The 21,508-nt window shown below is 40.8% G+C and overlaps 1 protein-coding gene across 1 annotated transcript in view; it reads right to left on the reverse strand.

The window, feature by feature from the left end:
- The window catches only part of LOC145358626 (myelin expression factor 2-like), a 38,953-nt gene extending 29,970 nt beyond the window's left edge, over positions 1–8,983 (reverse strand). Inside the window, exons 1-5 of the mRNA XM_080212841.1 lie at positions 8,789–8,983; positions 7,922–8,106; positions 2,948–3,000; positions 1,099–1,106; positions 222–315 (exon numbers count right to left, since the gene is read on the reverse strand). Of these exons, the coding sequence (XP_080068967.1) occupies positions 222–315; positions 1,099–1,106; positions 2,948–3,000; positions 7,922–8,106; positions 8,789–8,898 (450 nt within the window). The 5' untranslated portion in view covers positions 8,899–8,983. The remainder of the gene's footprint in view (positions 1–221; positions 316–1,098; positions 1,107–2,947; positions 3,001–7,921; positions 8,107–8,788) is intronic.
- Positions 8,984–21,508: the final 12,525 nt, after the last annotated feature.

Genomic DNA, 21,508 nt, shown 5'->3' on the forward strand with positions numbered 1-21,508 from the left:
TACTGCGTGAGAGGTTAATGAAAAATTAATTTGATTGAGAAAGAAACTGTCATTGGCAGGACAAAGCTATAAACCACTGGAAAAACTGTTACAGTAGCACGATGGGGCACCAAGTTCAAGCTGTCTCCCATGTCATCTTGCATATTTTCCCCCACAATACACTTGTGAATTCTAAGTGTTCAAAATCAACCCCATTTAATTTTACTACACAAACATCTTACCTCTTTCACTTTAAGTGGTCTTCCACTGAAACTTTGTTTATCCATCACCTCCACAGCTTTTTTCATGTTTTCTTCACTCTTAAATTCCACAACACTGAAAGAGAAATGTGGTACGTTGCATATGCAATAGTGCCCTCCAGTTACTACTTTAGTTAGATTGTATATGTACCTATCTTCATATCATGGACACTGTTTATGAAGTAGTGATCATCCCAGTCACTACTCTAAGCAACAATTATATACGGAGCAATTCACCCTCTTATTTACCCCCTGCCGGTTTTCTTTTCCTCTGCTAACCCTATTGACATCTTGTTGGGGTACAAGCCTCTAGGGAACTCACTACTTCCCAATTTACTTTACAAGTAACAAGCAATTCATCCATAGTTAGCATCAAGGATAAGCCCACTCATATCCTTAGATATGCAGGTTAGATGGATTGGCCATTCTAAATTGCCCCTTGATGCCAAGGGGACTAGCTAGAGTAAATGCATGAGGTTATGGGGATAAGGCCTGGGTGGGATTGTGGTTGGTGCACACAATGGGCCAAATGGCCTTCTGCACTGTCGGATTCAATGATTCTATGATTATCCAATGTGCACATTTACAGACCGTTACATTAGCAATTGCTTAATAGCGATCAGTAGTGGGAAACTTAGCTGATATTCTACGTGGAGGTCAATGTTACTGCTTCTGCCCGTCTTCACTTAGCAGCCATCTACAATTCATGAACCATGGGTCAAACAGTGGCCTCCCCGACTTCTGCTGTTTAGTATTCAGGGGGGCTATTGTAACAACTTAACCTGGATTCCTACAAGGTCTGGTTAACATTTTGGACTCAAAACATGACAATTAGGAGATGAATCTAAAAAAAACTTACCCACATCCCTTTGGTCACAGACATTAGCATGTAAAGAAGAAAAAAAGGTAAAATTACACAAGGTAAATTAAAAGCAGTTCCACAAAATTGAAGTACTTTCATTGACATTTAAATGAGGGTGCCACAGCTAGAAATTAGAACGTCAATCTTTGTACACTATACATTATCCTATTCAAAAAATTGTACAGTGCAGATGGAACATGGACCACCAAACTGCACACGAAACAAGAGGGAAACAGACTTAATACTTTTGAATTTCCAATATTGGCCATGATATGAGGGTGGCAGACCAAGCATAAGCTGGGAACCAGAACTAAGAAACTGAACACAGTTTCCAATAGGCCACTGATAAATTTGGGAGGAGGTCACATTAATACTTGCATATAGTCTGGGGAAGGAGTGGGCGTGTGATGAGAGACCAAATAATCTCTCCAAAAACTAGTGGTTTATAACCAGATACTTCGACCATTTCCAACCTTTAAACTTACTTGAGGCTGTGGGCAAATTCAGTGAAAAAAATTTGTTATATGTATTACAAATCAGATTGAAACAAAATCTAGGCATGGTTCCCCCCTAGCAATTATTTCAAAGTGGATGCTGCACAAAGTGCTCATTAACCTTCAAATCAAACCAAGTGCTTTAAATGATTAAAAATGTTTATATCAAGAAAGACTATACCCACTTTGAGGAATAAGGGGAGAACCCTGCTAGTGTGGCAGTCTGTAACATTCATAACCAAAATATATCACATGATTCTCTTCAGAAACCCTATGTCAAGCTATCACTCCAACAGTGCTACTAAAATCCATTCCACTTTCACAGTTTCCACCTACAACTTATTCAACATCCTATTCTATGCTTAAACTCCATTTATTTAAGGATCAGAACGAATTTCCCCCTTTGACAATTACAATCCTGGCTAGCATAACTTCTAAAAAAGACAAAAATATCTGTCATCCCTTACCTGTTGATTGTTAAAGTTATATAGCAGATATATTTGGTACTTTTTTTTAAATACATTTTTTGACAAAAGTTAACATTCCCCAAGATGAATGCCAAATAAAGGCTCCAGTGATTCAGAAGTCAAGCGCCAACATGGTTAATCCACACATTACATGATAATGCACAGGGAATTTATATGAAAGCACATGAAGAACAAAGTCTGAAACTGCACAATGATTGTGGCACATAAAACTGAGTAAAAAAGATATATATGGTGTGGTAGTATGTCATATGCACCTGAAGGTCCCAGATTCAGTGCCTTAGCACTGCTGAATTTAACAGTAGCAGCAATGGGGTCAAAAAAATTAGAAAGCTGTCAGGAAAGTGTGGATTTGAGCCGATGGCAAGATCGGCTCCAATGAAATGCTTTCCAGAGTCAAATAGCTTGTTGTCACTTAAGATGTGGCAAACTCATTCTGGATTACACCAGATATGTGCTAGCACCTGCTGTATCATATTTAACTGTTCACTGAATTCAGGAGGCAGAGGCAGCGGCAGCAAACGAGAGATTGGTCAGAGGAAAATAAAGGAATCAAGGAATGAGATTACTCTGGGTACTGTATTATTGCATAAGAGCATTTTCATGGACTTTTGAAAAACATCAAGGCCATTAATGTCAAGACACTACTCAAAGAATTGTAACAATATTACTTCAAATAGTACCAAATATGCCTGCTATACAGTCTCTTGCTTTACATTCATATGCTTTTCTTCCCCCACCTAGCCACAGCCACATTTCTGATCTTTAGATTTCAAAGTCTAACCAAAGCCCACTTCCAGTATTCCATATCCTGTGTATTTTACATTTGCAATGAAACCACAGAAGAACTCATTCTTTATCACTTACCCTCGACTTTCCATCCGCATCCATACAGAGTTCCACGTAAGTAACCTCACCAACTACAAACCAGATCCCAGACGAAACATACACGGAAGGAGAAAAGCCAAGAAAACAATTGGAATTCAGCAAAAACATTGACAACGTTATGTAGTAACCTGAGCCCTCTAAAAGCCCAGAATATCATTCCATACCTAAACCTTCTTACTATGCTATGTACAGGTGTGCAGTGATCCCAAGTCTAACCCAACTTAGAAGAGTCATATTAAACCACAACCCTTAATATCATTGTTACCAGTTACTAACAAAAGTTACGTACAACAGGCCCTTTTACCTCTACCCAGCGTGCTGAACACATGCGCTTCCCAAACTGGAACTCTTCTCAAAATGTGCCCAGCCAATAAGGATGTCACATTATAATATGCAAAGTACATATTTCTCTTTCCCTGATCTACAACCAATGCAATTATCAAATTTAAGCAATCAGAACTTCAAAAGTTAAAGCCATAAATATTCTGCAGATTTCAAGCTAAGATACATATACTGTTAGAGGTTATTGCATTATATGTTGTGACATCCCCACCAGCAACCACCACAAGCAGCCGAGTCTGCTTCTGTTAAGATCACCTTCATGTACCGTTTAATCAACTGTGAAGGAATCAAACCATTAAATGACCAAGTTCTGTTTTAACAAGTTGGAACTACTGCACGACTAGTATCCATTTACATGTGCAAAACACTAAGCCGTCAGCCAAGACAATTTTAGACAGTCAGTCCCTCTGAAGAGCAAGCTAAAATTTCAGAAAGGTTTCTGCCAGCAAACCCTTTCTCATATCTCATCCCTAGCAACACCCAATATTAATTAGGCTTTATACAGAATAGTAAATTGTACTTTGGCTAAACAGAATTTCATTTTAATTCATTCCTGTTCTGGCAAAACCAGAGAAAGCCTAACTTTATCTTAGATACACAAAATGGATAAGCTAAAGATGAATTAAACATTTGTGACAAATCACAAGCACTTTCTGGCTTAAAGTCTGGCTGTTTATGTAAGATAATAATTAGTTTTATAGATTTACAATAAAACTTCAAAGCAATTTGCATACACTTTGCATATTTCAAAATTAGCTCTAGGAAATATTTGGCAGCTGAGACACGATTACCATGATCTTTACAGTACTGAAGAGACTCTTGCACATCTGCCATCAACTTTCATGTTTGCCAATAATTAACATAGATGTGTCTCTCAACTAAAAGGACACATGGTGCAACGTAGCTCGAAATGAACTAATTGTTCTTTATGGATCCTGCAATTATATTTAAAAATCAATAAAAAATTAAAGATGGTATATGAGGTGGTGGCCAATGTGCTTTCATCTGACTTTGAGGATATTCAAAGATTCCCAATTCTCTGGAGTTAATCACATTGCTCTCAACTGGCTGTCAAATTACAAAAAGAGGCAAGTCTCCTGCGAATTTCACCTACTTGCATTCAGCATTCCTGTGCCGGAGTGGAAAAGGGAAGGGAGGGGGGATATCTTTAGAAACCATCCCACCCGGAATAGATGAGAAAATCTGCTTAGTGGAAGCTTGCTCTTAAAAAGAACTGTTGTACTTTTCCTGCACTAGGCAGTGAATCTTAACTGTTCTTAAATTGGCTTAGTGCAACACACAAAAACTACTTTAGGCTGAATACAGAATTTGGTTCCCTACACACCTGTACCACCATAATCCCACCACTCTACTATCTAAATCATTTAAAGACATCATCAGTAGTCTACAAACCAAGGACATGTAGGTCTGCATGGGCACATTCCCAATGTTACACTAATTATAGACCACCAACTTTTGAGTCTTACCGCTTGAAGCCATCACTACATCAAGAAAGGTGCGAGTCTACACAAACCTAGAAATATGGCACTTAATCAGTGGTTTCGCATATATAACAATGTCTGCTGATAAAGATTTCTTTCCTGTCAGACTACTAAATACTGGAGCCATCAAGTAGTCCTATGCAGCAGCAGCATGCACCATGGCGGACTGTTCACACTTCTGTTCTGAAACACCAATAATCCTTTTTCACTCCTTTTTCCAATCCTTTTTTATGGAATACACAATTAAATGGAAATCTTCAAAGAAGGTTCACCACATATGGCTGAGTCAAATGTATCAGTTATTGAAGGCAATAGATTTTTTGTAATATACGAAAAAAGTTGAGGAAATAAAAGTTAGGGAAAATTTAGATACAGTTTCTGAACAGCAGAAACCTCACTAAAATTCAAACTATGATTTCTGTCCACAATTTCTATATAGCTGAATTTAGTGAATATTAAAGTTTATCCACTTTTGGGGAAATCAGATTATTCATCAAAACATTAGAGCACTAGGATGTGGAGGGAGGCAAAATAATGACTTTTTGCATCTTTCACAGATGCAATACCATAATGGTTCATCCTATCATAGAATTCTTGCTGTAGTGATAGCTCATACCACAGTGAGCCATATATGCTTCAGTGTTCAATGCACAACATCCCCAACTCAAGGATATTTTATTGTCCAACTTTACTTCAAACTGTTCCAAATCTTAAGTGTGGCTGAAACAATTCCACACTAGTTTAAAGACTAAATTTATTTTGTCAGGCGATTCAGATTATTAAGTCTCAAACATGCATTGCATCAATTTGCATATAAGTACTGGCCTTTTGTTAAATCAAGTTTGTGAACTTACGCTACACATGATGGCATTTCTCATTGACCTTCAACTCAAAACATTGAAAAAAGACATACCATTTCTCAACAATGCTATCTTCAGAGAAAAGTTACAAATACTTGAAGTTAAAAAAATTCCAAATGAGCAAAGCAATCATGTAATTATGATGGTTTAATCCACAGTTTATCCTTCAAACGATGTCACTTTAACAAAAACACAGAATAAAGTTACAATGAAATGTACATTAGCCACTCATCTATTTCCATCGACTGTTCCCATCAGGAAACCAAATCCTGTTTAGCTGTTAACTATGATTCTGACAATTAATGTTAAAGAAAAAAAAAATCACCATTCACAAAATCATTCAGATGTTGCAATACAAACACTGCCCAATCGATCAATGCTGCCGAAGATCTTAACTCTAAATATTCTAATTAGAGACATTCCCATCAATTTAGAAGTGCGATCTTCAGGAAATAAAACAATTGTAAAAAACCAGGCATCATGTAAAGAAACTGCCTTCCAGGAGGTGGGCTGCTTCTACCTAGCACTGACCCTCCCTTCCAGTGACTAAGTTGTAAATTGAAATAAAATGTTTCAATTTATTTTTGATGGAACAGGGATAGCACAAAAGTAATTTTTAAAAACCATAAACAAAACTTTGAAAATGGGGCAACATGTCCCCCAACTCTACAAAATGGCATCCAAAAATCATTCCATCATCATTTTGCTTTATCATTTCCAATATAATTGTTATTACCAGTAGTTTTATTGTTGAAGTAGTTAATTATGACTGCCATCAATTGAATCTTGCTATAATACTTAGAAGTAATAAAGCAGCATATTTTAATGCTAGGCTACATTTTGAGCAATCCAATGTCCAGTTTTACAATACCTGACTTCAATGAGCTACAGCCAGATTGCGTACTACAATTGGTGCCCCAGTCTGATTCTAAACTTAAGTACTCTCTTCAGGCAAGAAGCATGATATTTATTAAATAGAGTAAACTACTCTATTTGGTGGCTTTGCACATGTATTACATAAACAGACAATCCTAGAAACAGTCAGCATCTGTGAAGTGAACAAACAAGTTAACATTTCAAGGGTGCAACTTCACTGAAACTGGAAAATACTGCAGAAAGCATAACAAAAGACAAAAAAATGAACTGCGAAGTGTCTAATTCTGTAGTCTCCACAGATGCTGACATGTTTTCAGCATTTTCTATTTTATTTCAGATTTCTAACACCCGAAGACCTTTTGTTTATGTAACTGTCAAGACTATAAACAAACAATGGGGGAAGAACAATTTGAAATTATCTGTGCGTTCAGTATCAACAGGGTGTCACATTGTTACAAGCAGGATGAAGGTCCCTGCCCATGTCTCCCAATATAAACTCACAGTTGCAACTTGTAAATAGAAGATGTAAGCCAATTTGCATTCAAAATTCAACCCAGACTGACCGCATACACCCTCACTAGGTACAGGGGTGATGGGTTAACTAGGAGCAGGCCATCTAGACCATGACTGCCAAACTAGCAATTTTCTGGCCCCCTCAAACTTAATGGACAGGATACACAAACTTATTTGACAGAATACACTAAGTAGTTTGATCTGCCAGAATCTCACTCCAGTGCACCCAAAACCAAAGGCAGGGGTGCATTTTGCATTGTAAGCTGGTTTTAAATTGTCAGCATTGGTCTTTAACAAGATATCCAGGACAAGTCAATTACAAGGTGTAAAAGTTAAAAACTTTGTATCCCATCCAAGGTGAAAATTCAGCCTACTTGTAGAAAATAAAGAACTGAAGTTCCTCAATTTCCAGAACACATCCTACTCCAACGTGTTGGTATACCAACCTGTGACCACCCCACAAACTAAATGCCTAACACATTTTACCAACTCAATACTTTCTTCCCAAATTTCTAGTGTCAGCACCCACAAGGCATCAATTCAATCTGAGAATTCCATCCCAATCTTCTTCCAACACTGTGAAATTATTAAGTGTTGCTGGCCAAATTTCCTGTTTTTTTGTTCATAAACATCCTTCTAAATTGCTGTAAAGGAACATTTAATTACAAAACCATTGGTTATTTCAACTAAAAGGTTGATATTTCTTCAGTAATAAAAGACAGCTTGTTTTTCAAGATCTTCTGGCATCAAGAGGTGGAAGTAAAAACAAAGTGATTTAGTTAGTACATAATTTGTCTATAGAATGATTTAAGAACTAGTAGTAAAAAAACTTCCAATTAACACACTAAACCTAACTTTACCTTTCTCTCTCATTATATCTTTAAGTGTTTGCCATTTCATTTCAAACGGGATATTGCTCACAAAAACCCGGAATCTTGCATTTCGATTGGTTGAATAAGGCTCAAAGCGGTTTCCTCCACGCTTGCTGCTTTTTTCCTTCAGCTTATCATTTTTATCATTTTGAACTGAAGCTTCATTTGTCTCACTGTGAAGAACAAAACAATTTCGACATCAACAATCTCTTTCTGGATTCAAACAGTTGCAAGAAGTGATTGCCATTCAAATTTGATGTTGCCCTCACAGAAAAGCCGAATTATCCTTTTAACGGGTCAATAACTACGTCGGAACTCCAATAAACAACAGCCCCACTTGCAAAAGATTAGTTGTTTGATTGCTGCAGTGAGAGAATGGGAAGCGAAGGCGCAGAGAAACGGGTTCAGAAATGTACTCAAATGAAAGGGAGTTCGGAAGCATGCACTGATACATAGGGGCGGGTGCTCGGGCGCAAGAGGCGAGCGTGTTCCCAACCGGGTTCAAATGTAATGAGAAGATGAAGTGTGAATACAAATTGTAAGTATTTGGACCCATATTTGTTCAGGAGAAAGACCGTACATAAACCAGCACAAAATCCTGTTTATTCAAATGTGCGAAATTGGTGTCAGAAATTAGGATTAAACAAGTGTCAAATTAAATTTAAAATATTCTGAGGTAAACCAAGCTGACCAGAGCCGGTCAATTGCCGCTGTTAGTAAGGGACTAGGTCGTCAAATCGGGCCTGCGGCCTCGGGCCTTTTGTTCAGCGCGCGAAGCTGCGGCCTGCAGCACCAACTGAAGCCTGAGCCGTTGCCATAGCCACACGGCCACCCTTCCCTCAGACGAAGGCACACCTCTGGCTCTGTTCCTCGTCACCGCCGCTCGGGTTATTCTCATCCTGCTTCTCCTCCAGTTCGGGGTTGCTGATCTCCGGCTCCTGGGGTGTGGGCTCCAAATCCGCCATCGACGCAGTAAAAAATACAACAAACGAGCAGATCGCGCTGTCCGACACAGAATGGCGGCGGCTGGCTGTCGCGTGAAGGATTGTGGGTACGGCCCCGCCCCCTTCCCTCTCCGGTGACGTCACATTGGATTCCCGCCAAGTCTCCAGGGCAACCGGAGCACGTGCCCAGGTCTCGGCCTCAAGGGAAAGTGCTGGAAAGACTCAGCAGTTAGGGCAACGCTGAGGGAAAGACAAACAGGTCAATAACCTTTCATCAGAACTGCTATGTGACTCAGTTACAGCACAGGTAACTGGAGGTCTTTCTACCCGTCGAGCCTGTGCTAGCTCCTTGCAAGAGTTTAAGTTTATGTTATTAATGTCACAATTAGGCTTACATTAACAATGCAATGAAGTTACTGTGAAAATCCCCGAGTCCCCACACTCCAGCACCTGCTCACGTATTCTGAGGGAGAATTTAGCATAGCCCATGCACCTACCCAGCATGTCTTGGGAACTGTGGGGGGAAACCAGAGCACCCAGAGGAAACACATTCAGACAACGTGCAAATTCCATACAGTGACCCAAGCTGGGAATCGAACACTGGTACCACTGCACAGATGAAGGCTTTTCTACCCATGGAGCCTTGTCAGCTCTCTGCAAGAGCAGTTTAGCTGGAACCACTTTCTCCACTTTACCCTGCAGCCCCACAATTCCTCCCCCCTCAAGTCACTGATCCAATTCTCTTTTGAAAACCACAATTGAATCTGCATCTACCACCCTTTATGGCAGTGTATTCCAAACCATAATTGTTGGGTGCATAACTTTTGTTTCTCATGTCAGCTTTGCCAATTACTTTTAGAACATTTGGTTCTCGATGCTTCTACCAACAAAAAAGTTTTTTTCTGTCTACCCTTATCTCAACCCTTCATTATTTAGTTTGAAATGTAAAAGGTTTTAAACAAGTAAAGAGCTGCAGATGAGAGGTGTGTTGGTTCTTTTAATCCAGCAGCAGCTTAACAGTGGAGTAATATTCTTTTAAATAAAGCCCAAAGGAGATGCCGTGTTGCTCCATTGTCATAAATAATAGGTTCAACAAAAGTTCCCTTTTCTTTAGAGAGATACAATTTAGTAAAATTCCAAAAGCGACTTCATGGTAGCATTATCAAACAACATTTCACACACAGCCAGTTGTGACCAATGGTTTACAGACTAGGACATAGATTTTAAGAAGCATCTTAAAATAGGGTAATGGGAGAAGTAAAGACTTGGAGGTTTAGGAAGGGAATTCCAGAGTTTAAAATCAACAGCAGGAAACACCTCATCCATCTCCCACAATCCCTAAAATTACACCCCATTATCCTGGATGCACATCCATTGCAAGAGGAGACAAAACGGTTCACAACATAGTCTTACATCTGAATTAATTCCTTGGCTCAAATTCTACTTATATTTAACTTATGACTATTATCACTTCCATCTAGAAAGACTAGGGCAGCAGATACATGGGAACACTACCACTTGGAAGTTCCCCTCCAAGCATCATCCTGACTTGGAAATATATCGCCATTCCTTCGCGCTGGGTCGAAATCCTGTAATTCTCTCCCTAATGACATTGTGGGTAAACTTACAGCATGTGGATCACAGCATTTCAAGAAGACAGCTCACCACCATCTTCTCAGGGGCAACTAGGGATGAGCAATAAATGCTGGCTAGCCAGCGATGCTCATATCCCATGAATAAATCTTAAAAATTACAATTCAAACAGGATGGAAGATTAGACACAACATACAAACTGACAGTCAAAATGAGTTTCAAAGACTGATACACTTACCATAATAAATTGAGCCTTATCCCTTCCGCACATGCACAATATTTAACACAAAGATGCTGAATATAGAAAGTACAAAGGAGATTATTAAAAAAGGGAATAAGAGGAACAAATAGTATGAAAATAGATTGGTGTCTAAAACAAAAGGGAACCCAAAAATACTTATGAAGCATTTATAAATAATAAAAAGTGGTCCTGATAGGGGACTAAAAAGACAATATCCTTACGGAAGTTGAGGCCATAGCTGAGGTACTAAATAAGTACTTTGTATCAGTCCTCACTGGTGAAGAGGATACTGTCAATGTAGCAGTAAAGGAGGAAGTAGTAGATATATTTGATAGAATAAAAATAGATAAAGGTTAGCAGTTGTCAAAGTTGAAAAGTTATCTGTTCTGGATAAGATGCATTTTAGGTTACCGAAGGGAGCAAGGCTCTAGCCACAATCTTCCAACACTCCTTAAATATAGTGATTTTTCCAGAGGACTGGAGAATCACAAATGTTACACTCCTGTTCTCAAAAAGGAGGGGAATAAATTTGGAAAATACTATTGTCAGTAGAAACTGTTAGAAACAATAATCCAGGACAAAATTAATTGACATTTCACAAGGCATGGATTAATATACAGGGTAAATGGACTTTTAAAAGCAAAGTGTGTTTAAACAACTTGATTAAGTTATTTGATGAAGCATGAGAGACAATTGCTGAGTGTAATACAGTTGATGCTGTGCATATTAAGTTCTAAAAGGCATTTGACAAACTAACTCCAATGGTCCCACTAGCAAAATTAAAGCCAATGGAACTGAAGTAAAACAAGCAGTTTACAAAATTGGTCAAGGAACAGAAATCACTGAACCTTTCAAACAGGACAGGTGCTGTGATCCCCAGAGGGATCATCTTTTCAACATATATCAATGATTTGGATTTGGAAATACAAAATATAATCTGAAAGTTTGTTGATGACACGATACTCAGAAATATGGTAAAAAATTAAGAGGATAGTAACAGACATCAGGGGGATTCAGGCAGATTGATGAAATGGGCAGACAAATAGCCCATGACATTTAGAAAAACATGATGTAATACATTTTCAAAGGAAGGATGAGGAGAGACAAAATAACCTAAATGGTACAACTTTAAAGAGGGTACAAGAACATCTGTGAGTCTGTGCAAACACGTCTTTGAAGATGGCAGAACAAATTGAAAGGGCTGTTAACAAAAGTATAAGGTCCTTGGCTTTATTACTAGAGGCAGAGTACAAAAGCGATGAGATTTATGCTAAACATTTATAAAATACTGGGGAGACCTCTGCTGCATATTTTAGGACAATGTTAAGGCCTTGGATATGATGCAGAAGAGATTTATTAGAATGGTACTGGAAATGAGATGGGGATGAATTTTCTCAGTTGGTTAGATGGCTTGAATGGTGCTGACAGAGAAACTTCAATCTCCGCAATGGCTGTGGTAATTCATGGAGGTCCCTGACAAAGGGGCAAAGCCCCAAAAACTAGTGGCATTTGTTACCAAATAAGCTTGTTGGATTTTAACCTACTGTTGTGAGACTTCTTGCCCCAGTCCAATGCCAGCATCTCCACATCATCCTTTCATTCAGAACCACTTGTCTCTTTTTCTAACTGATACTTATGGTCCCTCATGGACAATGACTAACTATCTACCTACCATAAATGAAGGACTTCAGCGCAAGGAAGAAACTGCAATTTTTCTCTTTAAGGGAGAAAAAAGGGATATGGAAGCGAGTTAAAATGAATTCACAATCCTGAACAATTTTTAATAGAGTAAAAAGTGAAGAACTAAAAACCCAGATGAAAAATGTTTGACAAAAGAACCAGAGGTGACATGAGGAAACTTTTTTGTTACACAGCAAGCTGCAGTGATCCAAAATGCATTGCCTGAAAAGATGGTGGAAGCAAAGATTCAATAGTGACTTTCAAAAGAAAATTGGATTAACACTAAAAGGGGAAAAATACAAGAATATAGGAAAGGGATGTGGAGAACAATTGGAAAGCTCTATCAAAGAACCAGCATAAGCTTGATAGACCAAATGGCCTCCTCTGCTGTATCATACTACAATTCTATAATTTTAAGCAATAATGCTGAATTTATTACATGGTAACTTCATCAGATAAAATATGCATAAAAGTTTGACATCAGCAGCAGGATGAATAGATATCCAACGCAAACCCTATCCACATAAAATACAGATGGTTCTGTTTAGTGACCATGTTGTGAATATACATATGCGGGCTCATTCAATGGCTCAGTTTAGAAAGACACTTGTGACTTAACTGAGTCACACAGAGCAGGAAAACACCTAGCTATGCTGATTTAACTAGTTGGCAATATGCATTTGGCCTTACCTCTACCATGGGCCTCAGAGCTACAATTGCCGTTAGTGCATTATTTGCCCTCAATATTCCAAGTGGCATGAGTCTACAATTGCTCTTAGAATTACAATTGTTCAGTGGTACAATTACAATACGTTACTGCGAGTTGCTTCAGTGCTACAACTGATCTTAGTAACCTTGAAATTAGGAAAAGAAAAATCAACTTGTTTCTTCCTCCATTTATAATAATGATCTCTAGATGGAATTGCAATTGAGATGTTAAAAGTGAGATGGATACTTATTGTACAGTAAGAATTGTTGACGATAGGATAAATGGCAAGAAGGTTGGGATTAAAAATAGAGATGCCTTGGCTTGATTTATGGACCGAGAAATTTAGTTGCATTGTGTCTATTTATCAAGTGCCGTATGACCTCCCAAGGCCCCAAAATGGCAAGCAAGATATTCATGCATATGTCCAGCAGAAGTGCACAAATCACACTATTGTCTAAGGGCAAATAAATGCATCCTTTACCCACACCTAAAGTAGGCTAAGGGATTTGCAGATAAGGGGCCTAAGCATGCTTGAAATCCCACTCCAACATCAGTTCACTCTGATACAGGCAGTACCATCGCAGACTTCTCTCCAGTAAATCAATCCTTGGAAGCACCTGCCAACCTTGAACATAAATAAACCTACCTGAACGTGAAGCCAGAAACAGCAGGATTTACAACAAATTAAAGGTGTAAAGAAACTACCAATTACTGTCACCCATTATTTGCTCCAAACTAAAAATTAAAATAGCTCCCAATATTTTTAGTATATTATTATTCAATTTAGTGTGGCTTTACACATAATAATTCAGAGAATGCAGTTTCTCCATTATGGTCTCTGCTGTCTTTGAGCTGCTGCTCCTCTCCGTCTTTTTTCCTCTCATTTTCCTCCCCGTTCTTCTTTTACTGTTCTCTCTCTACAGCTCTTTTTTGTTCTCTATTGTTTTGTTTCTTTTAGATGAAGGCAACAGCTGATGGCAAGATGTAGTGAGGAATAAAGATGAGGAAATCTCAAGGTTGTATTTGGGTGAAGTTATAAAGGAAATATAGCTTACAACAGCTCCGTTCCCATCCTGTGTCTCAAATATGTGTTTCCTCCACCCCTTGTTCCCATTGTGATCCTTATCCCTTCGTCACTATTGCTCCCATCACTATTCCACTTCTTCCCCTTTTACTCACCTGCAAAATTTTATCATCCCTTCTAATTGCATCACTGTTACTTGTTTCATCCTTACCTTTAACCCTCGATCCACACTCACTGCCAAGGGTGAGTGCTAAGAAGCCAGTTGCTCCCTCACCCTCAACCAGTTTCCTACACCGTAACATCCTACCTGATGCCTTCAAAAGGAATCTGCTTCAGGTAGTACAGTACTTTAAAGAAAATGAATCAGTGTAGAATAAGGAAAGAAACTGTAATTCTTTCTTTCGATTTATACCTTTTCCTTTTTCTCTCTTGGGGGCGCGATCTTATGAAAAAAATCCTAAGCCCAGGACGAGCATGAAAACGGGAGAGTTTCTGATCTGTTTTTTGGGCAGTTCAAATCTGTCATCTTAGAATCTCTACAGTGCAGAAAGACGCCATTCAGTCCATTGAGTTTGCACCCAACCACAATCCCACCCAGCCCTTATCCAGTATTTACCCTGTTAATTCCCCTGACACTAAGTGGCAATTTAGCATAGCCAGTCAACCTAACCCACACATCTATGGACTGTGGGAGGAAACCCAAGCAGACACAGGGAGAATGCACAAACGCCACACAGACAGTGACCCAAGCTAGGAATCAAACATGGGTCCCTGGTACTGTGAGGCAGCAGTGCTAACCACTGTATCACTGTGCCACCCTATCTTATGCACTTAGACAGAAAAAACCTTTCTTGCCTGTAGGGGGGGGGGGGGGGGGGGTGAGGCTTAAATCACCCAAATACTGGTTGAGAGCAGCAGAGGGCACAATTGCAAGTGTGCAGGTCTCCAGCACAGAAGCCTGTCACTCAGCCTTCGCTCATGGGATCCAGGGTGAGGTAGCCAAATGGATACAAAATTGATGACAGAAGACTGAGGGTGGTTGTAGAGGGTTGTTTTTCAGATTAGAGGTCTGTGACCAGCGGTGTGCCTCGGGGATCGGTGCTGGATCCACTGTTATTTGTCATTTATATTAATGATTTGGATGAGAATTTAGGAGGCATGGTTAGTAAGTTTGCAGATGACACCAAGACTGGTGACATAATGGACAATGAAGAAGGTTATCTAGGATTGCAACGGGATTTTGATCAATTGTGCCAGTGGACTGACAAATGGCAGATGGAGTTTAATTTAAATAAATGTGAGGAGATGCATTTTGGTAGATTGAACCAGGGCAGGACTTACTCAATTAATGGTAGGGCACTGAGGAGAGTTACAGAACAGAGATCTAGGAGTACAGTTTCATAGCTCCTTAAAAGTGGAGTCACAGGTGGACAGAGTGGTGAAGAAGGCATTTGGCATGCTTGTCTCAATGGTCAGACCACTGAATACAGGCATTATGATGTCTCATTGAAGTTGTACAAGACATTAGTAAGGCCACACTTGGAATACTGTCTTCAGTCTGGTCACCCTATTATAGAAAGGATACTACTAAACTAGAAAGAGTGCAAAAAAAATTTACCAGGATGGTTTGAGTTATAAGGAGAGGCTGGATAGATTGGGATTTTTTTCCCTGGAGCGTAGGAAGCTTAGGGGTGATAGAGATTTATAAAATAATGAGGGGCACAGATCAGCTAGATAGTCAATATCTTTTCCAAAAGGTAGGGGAGTCTAAAACTAGAAGGCATACGTTTAAGGTGAGAGGGGAGAGATACAAAAGTGTTCAGAGGGGCAATTTTTCACACAGAGGGTGATGACTGTCTGAAACAAGCTGCCAGAGGCAGCAGTACAGATGGGTTCAATTTTGTCTTTTAAAAAGCATTTGGACAATTACATGGGTAAGATAGGTACAGAGGGATATGTCAAATGCAAGCAATTGTGACTAGCTTAGTGGTTAAAATGAAGGGCAGCATGGAGAAGTTGGGCCAAAGGGCCTGTTTTCATGCTGTAAACCTCTATGATTTTATGCTGCTCTCAGCCAGCCTCACACACAGCAACTCCCAGCTACAATGGAGACTCTCGGTCTATTGTGCGCCCTCACCCCCCCAGACCGAATGACCACAAACCCCTCCATCCAGACCGATACTTCCATCCCTTCCCCCACCAAGCACCAGCCCAACCAACTCCACCCATCCCCCCCACCCAGCCCCCATGGTCTGCCCCAGTCATACTCCACCCTCCACCCACAGATCCCTGATGCAGAATGACAGCAGGTCCCCCCCAATCCACCGATCCCTAATGCAGAGTGGCAACAGATTCCCCCCATCACCACCATCTGGCTGTTCCTCTGGTGCTGCCCCCTTGGCACTGCCCTGTGCACAGTGGAAAGTCATGATGTGGAGATGCTGGCGTTGGACTGGAATAAACATTTACCATTGTGGAAGGTGCCAGGGTCCTTGGCAGACACTGCCAGTGTGCCTGGCTGGCAGAGCCAGACAAGCACTGTGCAAGGGGCAACCCCCCCCCCAGCCTCCGACCTCCTCAGGAGTCTCAGTGGCCTCTGGTTCTATCAACAAGGCCATCACAACTGGTCCCCATTGTTGGGAACCAACTGTGATTCGCGCCAGAGAGAACCTCTCCCGTGAGACCACAGAGGCAAATGAGCCCTAACAGTTTCGTCCTGGGCTCATAAATGCTAAATACTTTCAAATTCAATTTAAGTAATTTATTTAGCCTCACAACGGAAATGGGTGCGAGGCTGACCTCACTGGATACCTGGTGTCGATAAGAACAGAAGAGGTGAAAAATCTGACTTCTTGGCTCTCTCTTGATCTTACCTGTTCACTCGCCCATCGGCCGGCAGGGCGCAACAATACGATTACCCCTCTGTCCCTCTCTTTCTCTCTCTCTCTCTCTGTTTCATAGGGATTAAAAATTAGAATCTCTGTCTCATCAGTGTAAGGCATTAACAATTCTTCATTATCTGTCCGGAAAACTGGTAACGTAAACAGAAAATTATGGAAATAGTCCCAATATCAGTATGAATCTCATGCCAAGTGAAGGCAACTTTAGATCTTTAGAAGCCATTAAGCAGAACAGACAGCCAATCATATTGAAATATTCTGACAGACAGCAAACTAGGAAGTAAAACATATTTTTCGCAAGATTTTACAGAGAGCAAAATAAATTATTGAAACATATCATGAGATTAAGAGAAGTTGAAACAGTAAATTGTTTAATATGAATCTTTATCATCATAATGGAGAAATCTGACATTCCACAAATATTAGTTTTTCCAGGAAAATAAACTTTTTCAGCACAAATTATTATGAACTTAGTTAACAGGTCCAAATCTATGCCTTTGGGAGAGGCTGATGACTGCAAGCAAAAGTATTATTTAAGGTATGAAGAGGCACCAAGGAGATTCACCAGATTGATTCTGGGGATGAAAGGGTTGATGAGGAGAGTTTAAACAGTTTGGGCTTATACTCGCTGGGGATAGGGGATCTGTTTGAGGTATATAAAATTTTAGAAGGGATTTATAAAATAGATGTAGACCTAATGTTCCCTCTTATGGGGCAATCTCAAACAAGTGGTCACAAGTATAGGTTGAGAGGAAGTAGATTTAAAACTGACATAAGAAGGAACTACTTCTCGCAGAGCGTGGTGAATCTGTAGAACTCAGTGTCCCATAGCACGGTGGAGTCTGAATAGTTGAAAGGTTTCAAGAAGGAGATAGATATATTTCTAATTTAGAAAAAGGGATAAGGAGATATGGGGAACAGGTAGGGAGGTGGATTTGAGACCAAAGAGAGATCAGCCACGATCTGATTGAATGGTGGAGTAGGAACGCATGGCTGACTTTGCCTACTTCTGCTCCTAATTCCCATGTTCCTGAAAAGAAATGTTGATAGTCAAATGTATAATCTTTAAAAGTGTTTTCTGATGATTAAATCCTCATTTCAGAACTTAAAATTTAATTTGAGGAAAAAAATTGTTGATGGAAATACATTTTCAGAAAGCATTTTGGGAGAATTTTACCTAGTCTGGAAGTATTTGATGAGGCAGTATCAAAAGAGTTGTACTTTGTATTTAACTTATGCTGTTTGTGATCTCCATGGCTTAATACTTACCAGGATTCATCCTGAGAGCTTCAGGATAAGGGTGGCATGGTGGCACAGTGAGTAGCACTGCTGCGTCACAGTGCCAGGGACCCAGGTTCGATTCCCAGCTTGGATCACTGTGTGTGTCTGGAGTTTGCACATTTTCCCCATGATTGCGTGGGTTTACTCCAGGCTCTCCCACAATCCAACAATGTGTGGGTTAGATAGATTGGCTGTGCTAAATTGCCCCTTAGTGCTGGGGGGGGCTGGTCAGGGTAAATGCATGTGGTTATGGGGATGGGGCCTGGGTGGGATTGTGGTCGGTGCAGACTTGATGGGCCAAATGGCCTCCTTCTGCACTGTAGGATTCTATGATTCTAGGACCCTGTTGTCAGGCTCAAGTCTCTCCCGTACCCCTGCCTCCCCCTTTGTCTTGCCCACTGCCAGCTTACTCAAAGCTACCCAGGTTCCCACATGATGTGGACCTCCCACAAAATGGATAAAATTCTAGTGTCCTAATTGGCCACTTAAGGGGTAGGCGCAAGGGTGGGGGAATCACCTAACGCCTCCCCTGCCCCTGTTAAAATTTGAAATCAGTTGGGGACAAATGGGTAGGAGATGGGAAGGCCTTCAAACCTATTGGTGGAGGAGGGTAGAGTCCAGCCACAGTGTGAGAAGAGTTAATATTGTGATTTTCCCTTAATTAGCCAATTAACAGCCATAGGTATAGGCTCGCCAAACTATTAGGATGGCTGGTGGGCTCTAGAAGCTGGAAAGCCAATAGAGGGTCCTCCAGCTTTAAAGCAGCAGAGTGCACTGACAGGTAACTGAGAGAGAGCACACTACTCTAAAAACTGCAGGCACCCTTTCGCCAACCTTTTCAAAGATAAATAAAAAATTGACTCAGGAGAAAAGTGACTGAGAAGAATCCCATTCTCAAAGTGGACTGCGGCATCCAGGCAGGCCAGGATGTGGTAGGGTCTAGGCTTGCCTGGAACACTGCAGTCCCCCTGACTGTCGCCGGTCAGTCTGCCATGAGACTTCTTACTGTGTCTAACCCAGTCCAATGCCAGCATCTCCACATCATGACTGTGAGGCCACCGACAGGCAGAGGCCTGCAGGAACATGAAGACCAATCGAAAAGTCTCAGATGGCCTCTCCCAGTTGTCCTCAACAAGCCACTTTCAAGTTCAATTGGTGACCATCCACTTGCTTTGTTCTCATCATGTCTCTGGGAAAATGGCCCAGGATGAACATGGGGAACTGGCACTCAGGTCAATGATGCAAAAGTGTGCACCTGCTCCCTCCTTTCTTTATCCTGGCGTGGCCTAAAAATCCTGCCCTGGATATCTGATATTAAGTATTCATTTTTCTAGTAGTAACATCTCAGTGTATTTTGTACAACAAAAGCATAACAATAATAAAACAACAACTTACATTATATACATTATTAACTTTAAAAAATGCCCCAAGTTACTTCATAAAGGCTTAATCAGAGTAAAATAAATACTAAGCCTTAGAAAGTGACATTAAGAGGGATGATTGATAACTTAGAAGTTCATAGATCATAAAATCCCTACAGTGCAGAAGGAGGCCATTCAGCCCATTGAGCTTGCACCAACCACAATCCTTCCCAGGCCCCATTCCCGTAATCCCACATATTTACACTGTTAATCCCCAAACAAATTAGATTTAAGTATGGCCTTAATGGAGGAGAGGAAGGTCAACTGATTGAAAAATTTAAGGAGGCAATTCCTGAGTGCATGGCCTAGGCTACTGAAGGTGTGGCCACCAATAGCGAGGCAAAGGATGTATGAAGGCAGAGTCAAAGGAATGGAAAATGCCTGGAGATTGGTACAAGTTACAGTGCTAGGGAGGCATGAGGTCATGAAGAGATTGAAACACAAAGTTTTAGAGGACAAGGAGCCAACGTGGGTCATTGGATGAAGGAATGGTGGTGAGGGATGTGATATTTTGTAGCATAGTACTATTTGAGCAGAGGTTTATGGAAACAGAAAATTGGAGATTGGCCAAGAGAACATTGGAACATGTCTAAAGGCAACAACTACATTGATGAGTGTTTCAGTGATAGATGAACTAAGAACATAAGAAATAGGAGGAGTAGGCCATCTAGCCCTTCGAGCCTGCCCTGCCATTCAGTAAGATCATGGCTGATCTGAAGTGGATCAGTTCCACTTACCCGCCTGCTCCCCATAACCTTTAATTCCCTTATCTATCAGAAATCTATCTACCTGTGATTTAAACGTAATAAACGAGGTAGCCTCTATCACTTCAATGGGCAAAGAATTCCAGAGATTCACCACCCTCTGAGAGAAGAAGTTCCTCCTCAACTCTGTTCTAAACTGCCCCCCCTCCTTATTTTGAGGCCGTGCCCTCTGGTTTCCTTTCGAACTGGAAAGAATCTCTCTACCTCTACCCAATCTAGCCCCTTCATTATCTTATATGTCTCTATAAGATACCCCCTCAGCCTTCTAAACGCCAACGAGTACAGGCCCAATCTACTCAATCTCTCCTCATAAGCTAACCCCCTCATCTCCGGTATCAGCCTGGTGAACCTTCTCTGTACTCCCTCCAAGGCCAATATATCCTTTCGCAAATAAGGGGACCAAAATTGCACACAGTACTCCAGTTGCAGCCTCAGCAGTGCCTTGTACAGTTGCAGCAAGACCTCCCTGCTTTTATATTCTATCCCCTTCACGATAAAGGCCAACATTCCATTCGCCTTCTTGATCACCTGCAGACTAAGTTTTTGGAATTCTTGCATGAGGACCACCCCCCCACCCCTGTATTCGTGGCCTCCAGATGCTCTGGCTTCCCCTCACAGTCCATGTGTAGGTTAGATGGATTAGCCATGAGACATGTGTGGGGTTATAGGGATAAGGCAGGGTGGGCAGGGCCTGGGTAAAATACACTGCCAAAGAGTTGGTGCAGGCTTGATGGGGCCGAATGGCCTCTTCTACACTGCAGGGATGCTATGAGGAGGCCATGGGGTGCTCTGGGAGCCTTGGTATGGGGACAAGAAGAGAAGGCATTTTTGTGTTTGTGACCCCCTCCCCCCACGGGTAAAACTGGAACCAAATAAGGGCCCACGGAGTTTATCATTGTAGATTTAAAAAGTCGTCATAAAATTTCCAGGGGTAAAGTTGTATGGGCGATCCCATTTTGTGTCGCAGTCAGTGGGGTATAGATACAGTACCGCTTTAAGCGTGACTCTGCCTCCGCCC

This window comes from Carcharhinus amblyrhynchos, chromosome 26, assembly GCF_965287045.1.
Source record: "Carcharhinus amblyrhynchos chromosome 26, sCarAmb.v2.hapA, whole genome shotgun sequence".
Classification (NCBI taxonomy): Eukaryota; Metazoa; Chordata; class Chondrichthyes; order Carcharhiniformes; family Carcharhinidae; genus Carcharhinus; species Carcharhinus amblyrhynchos.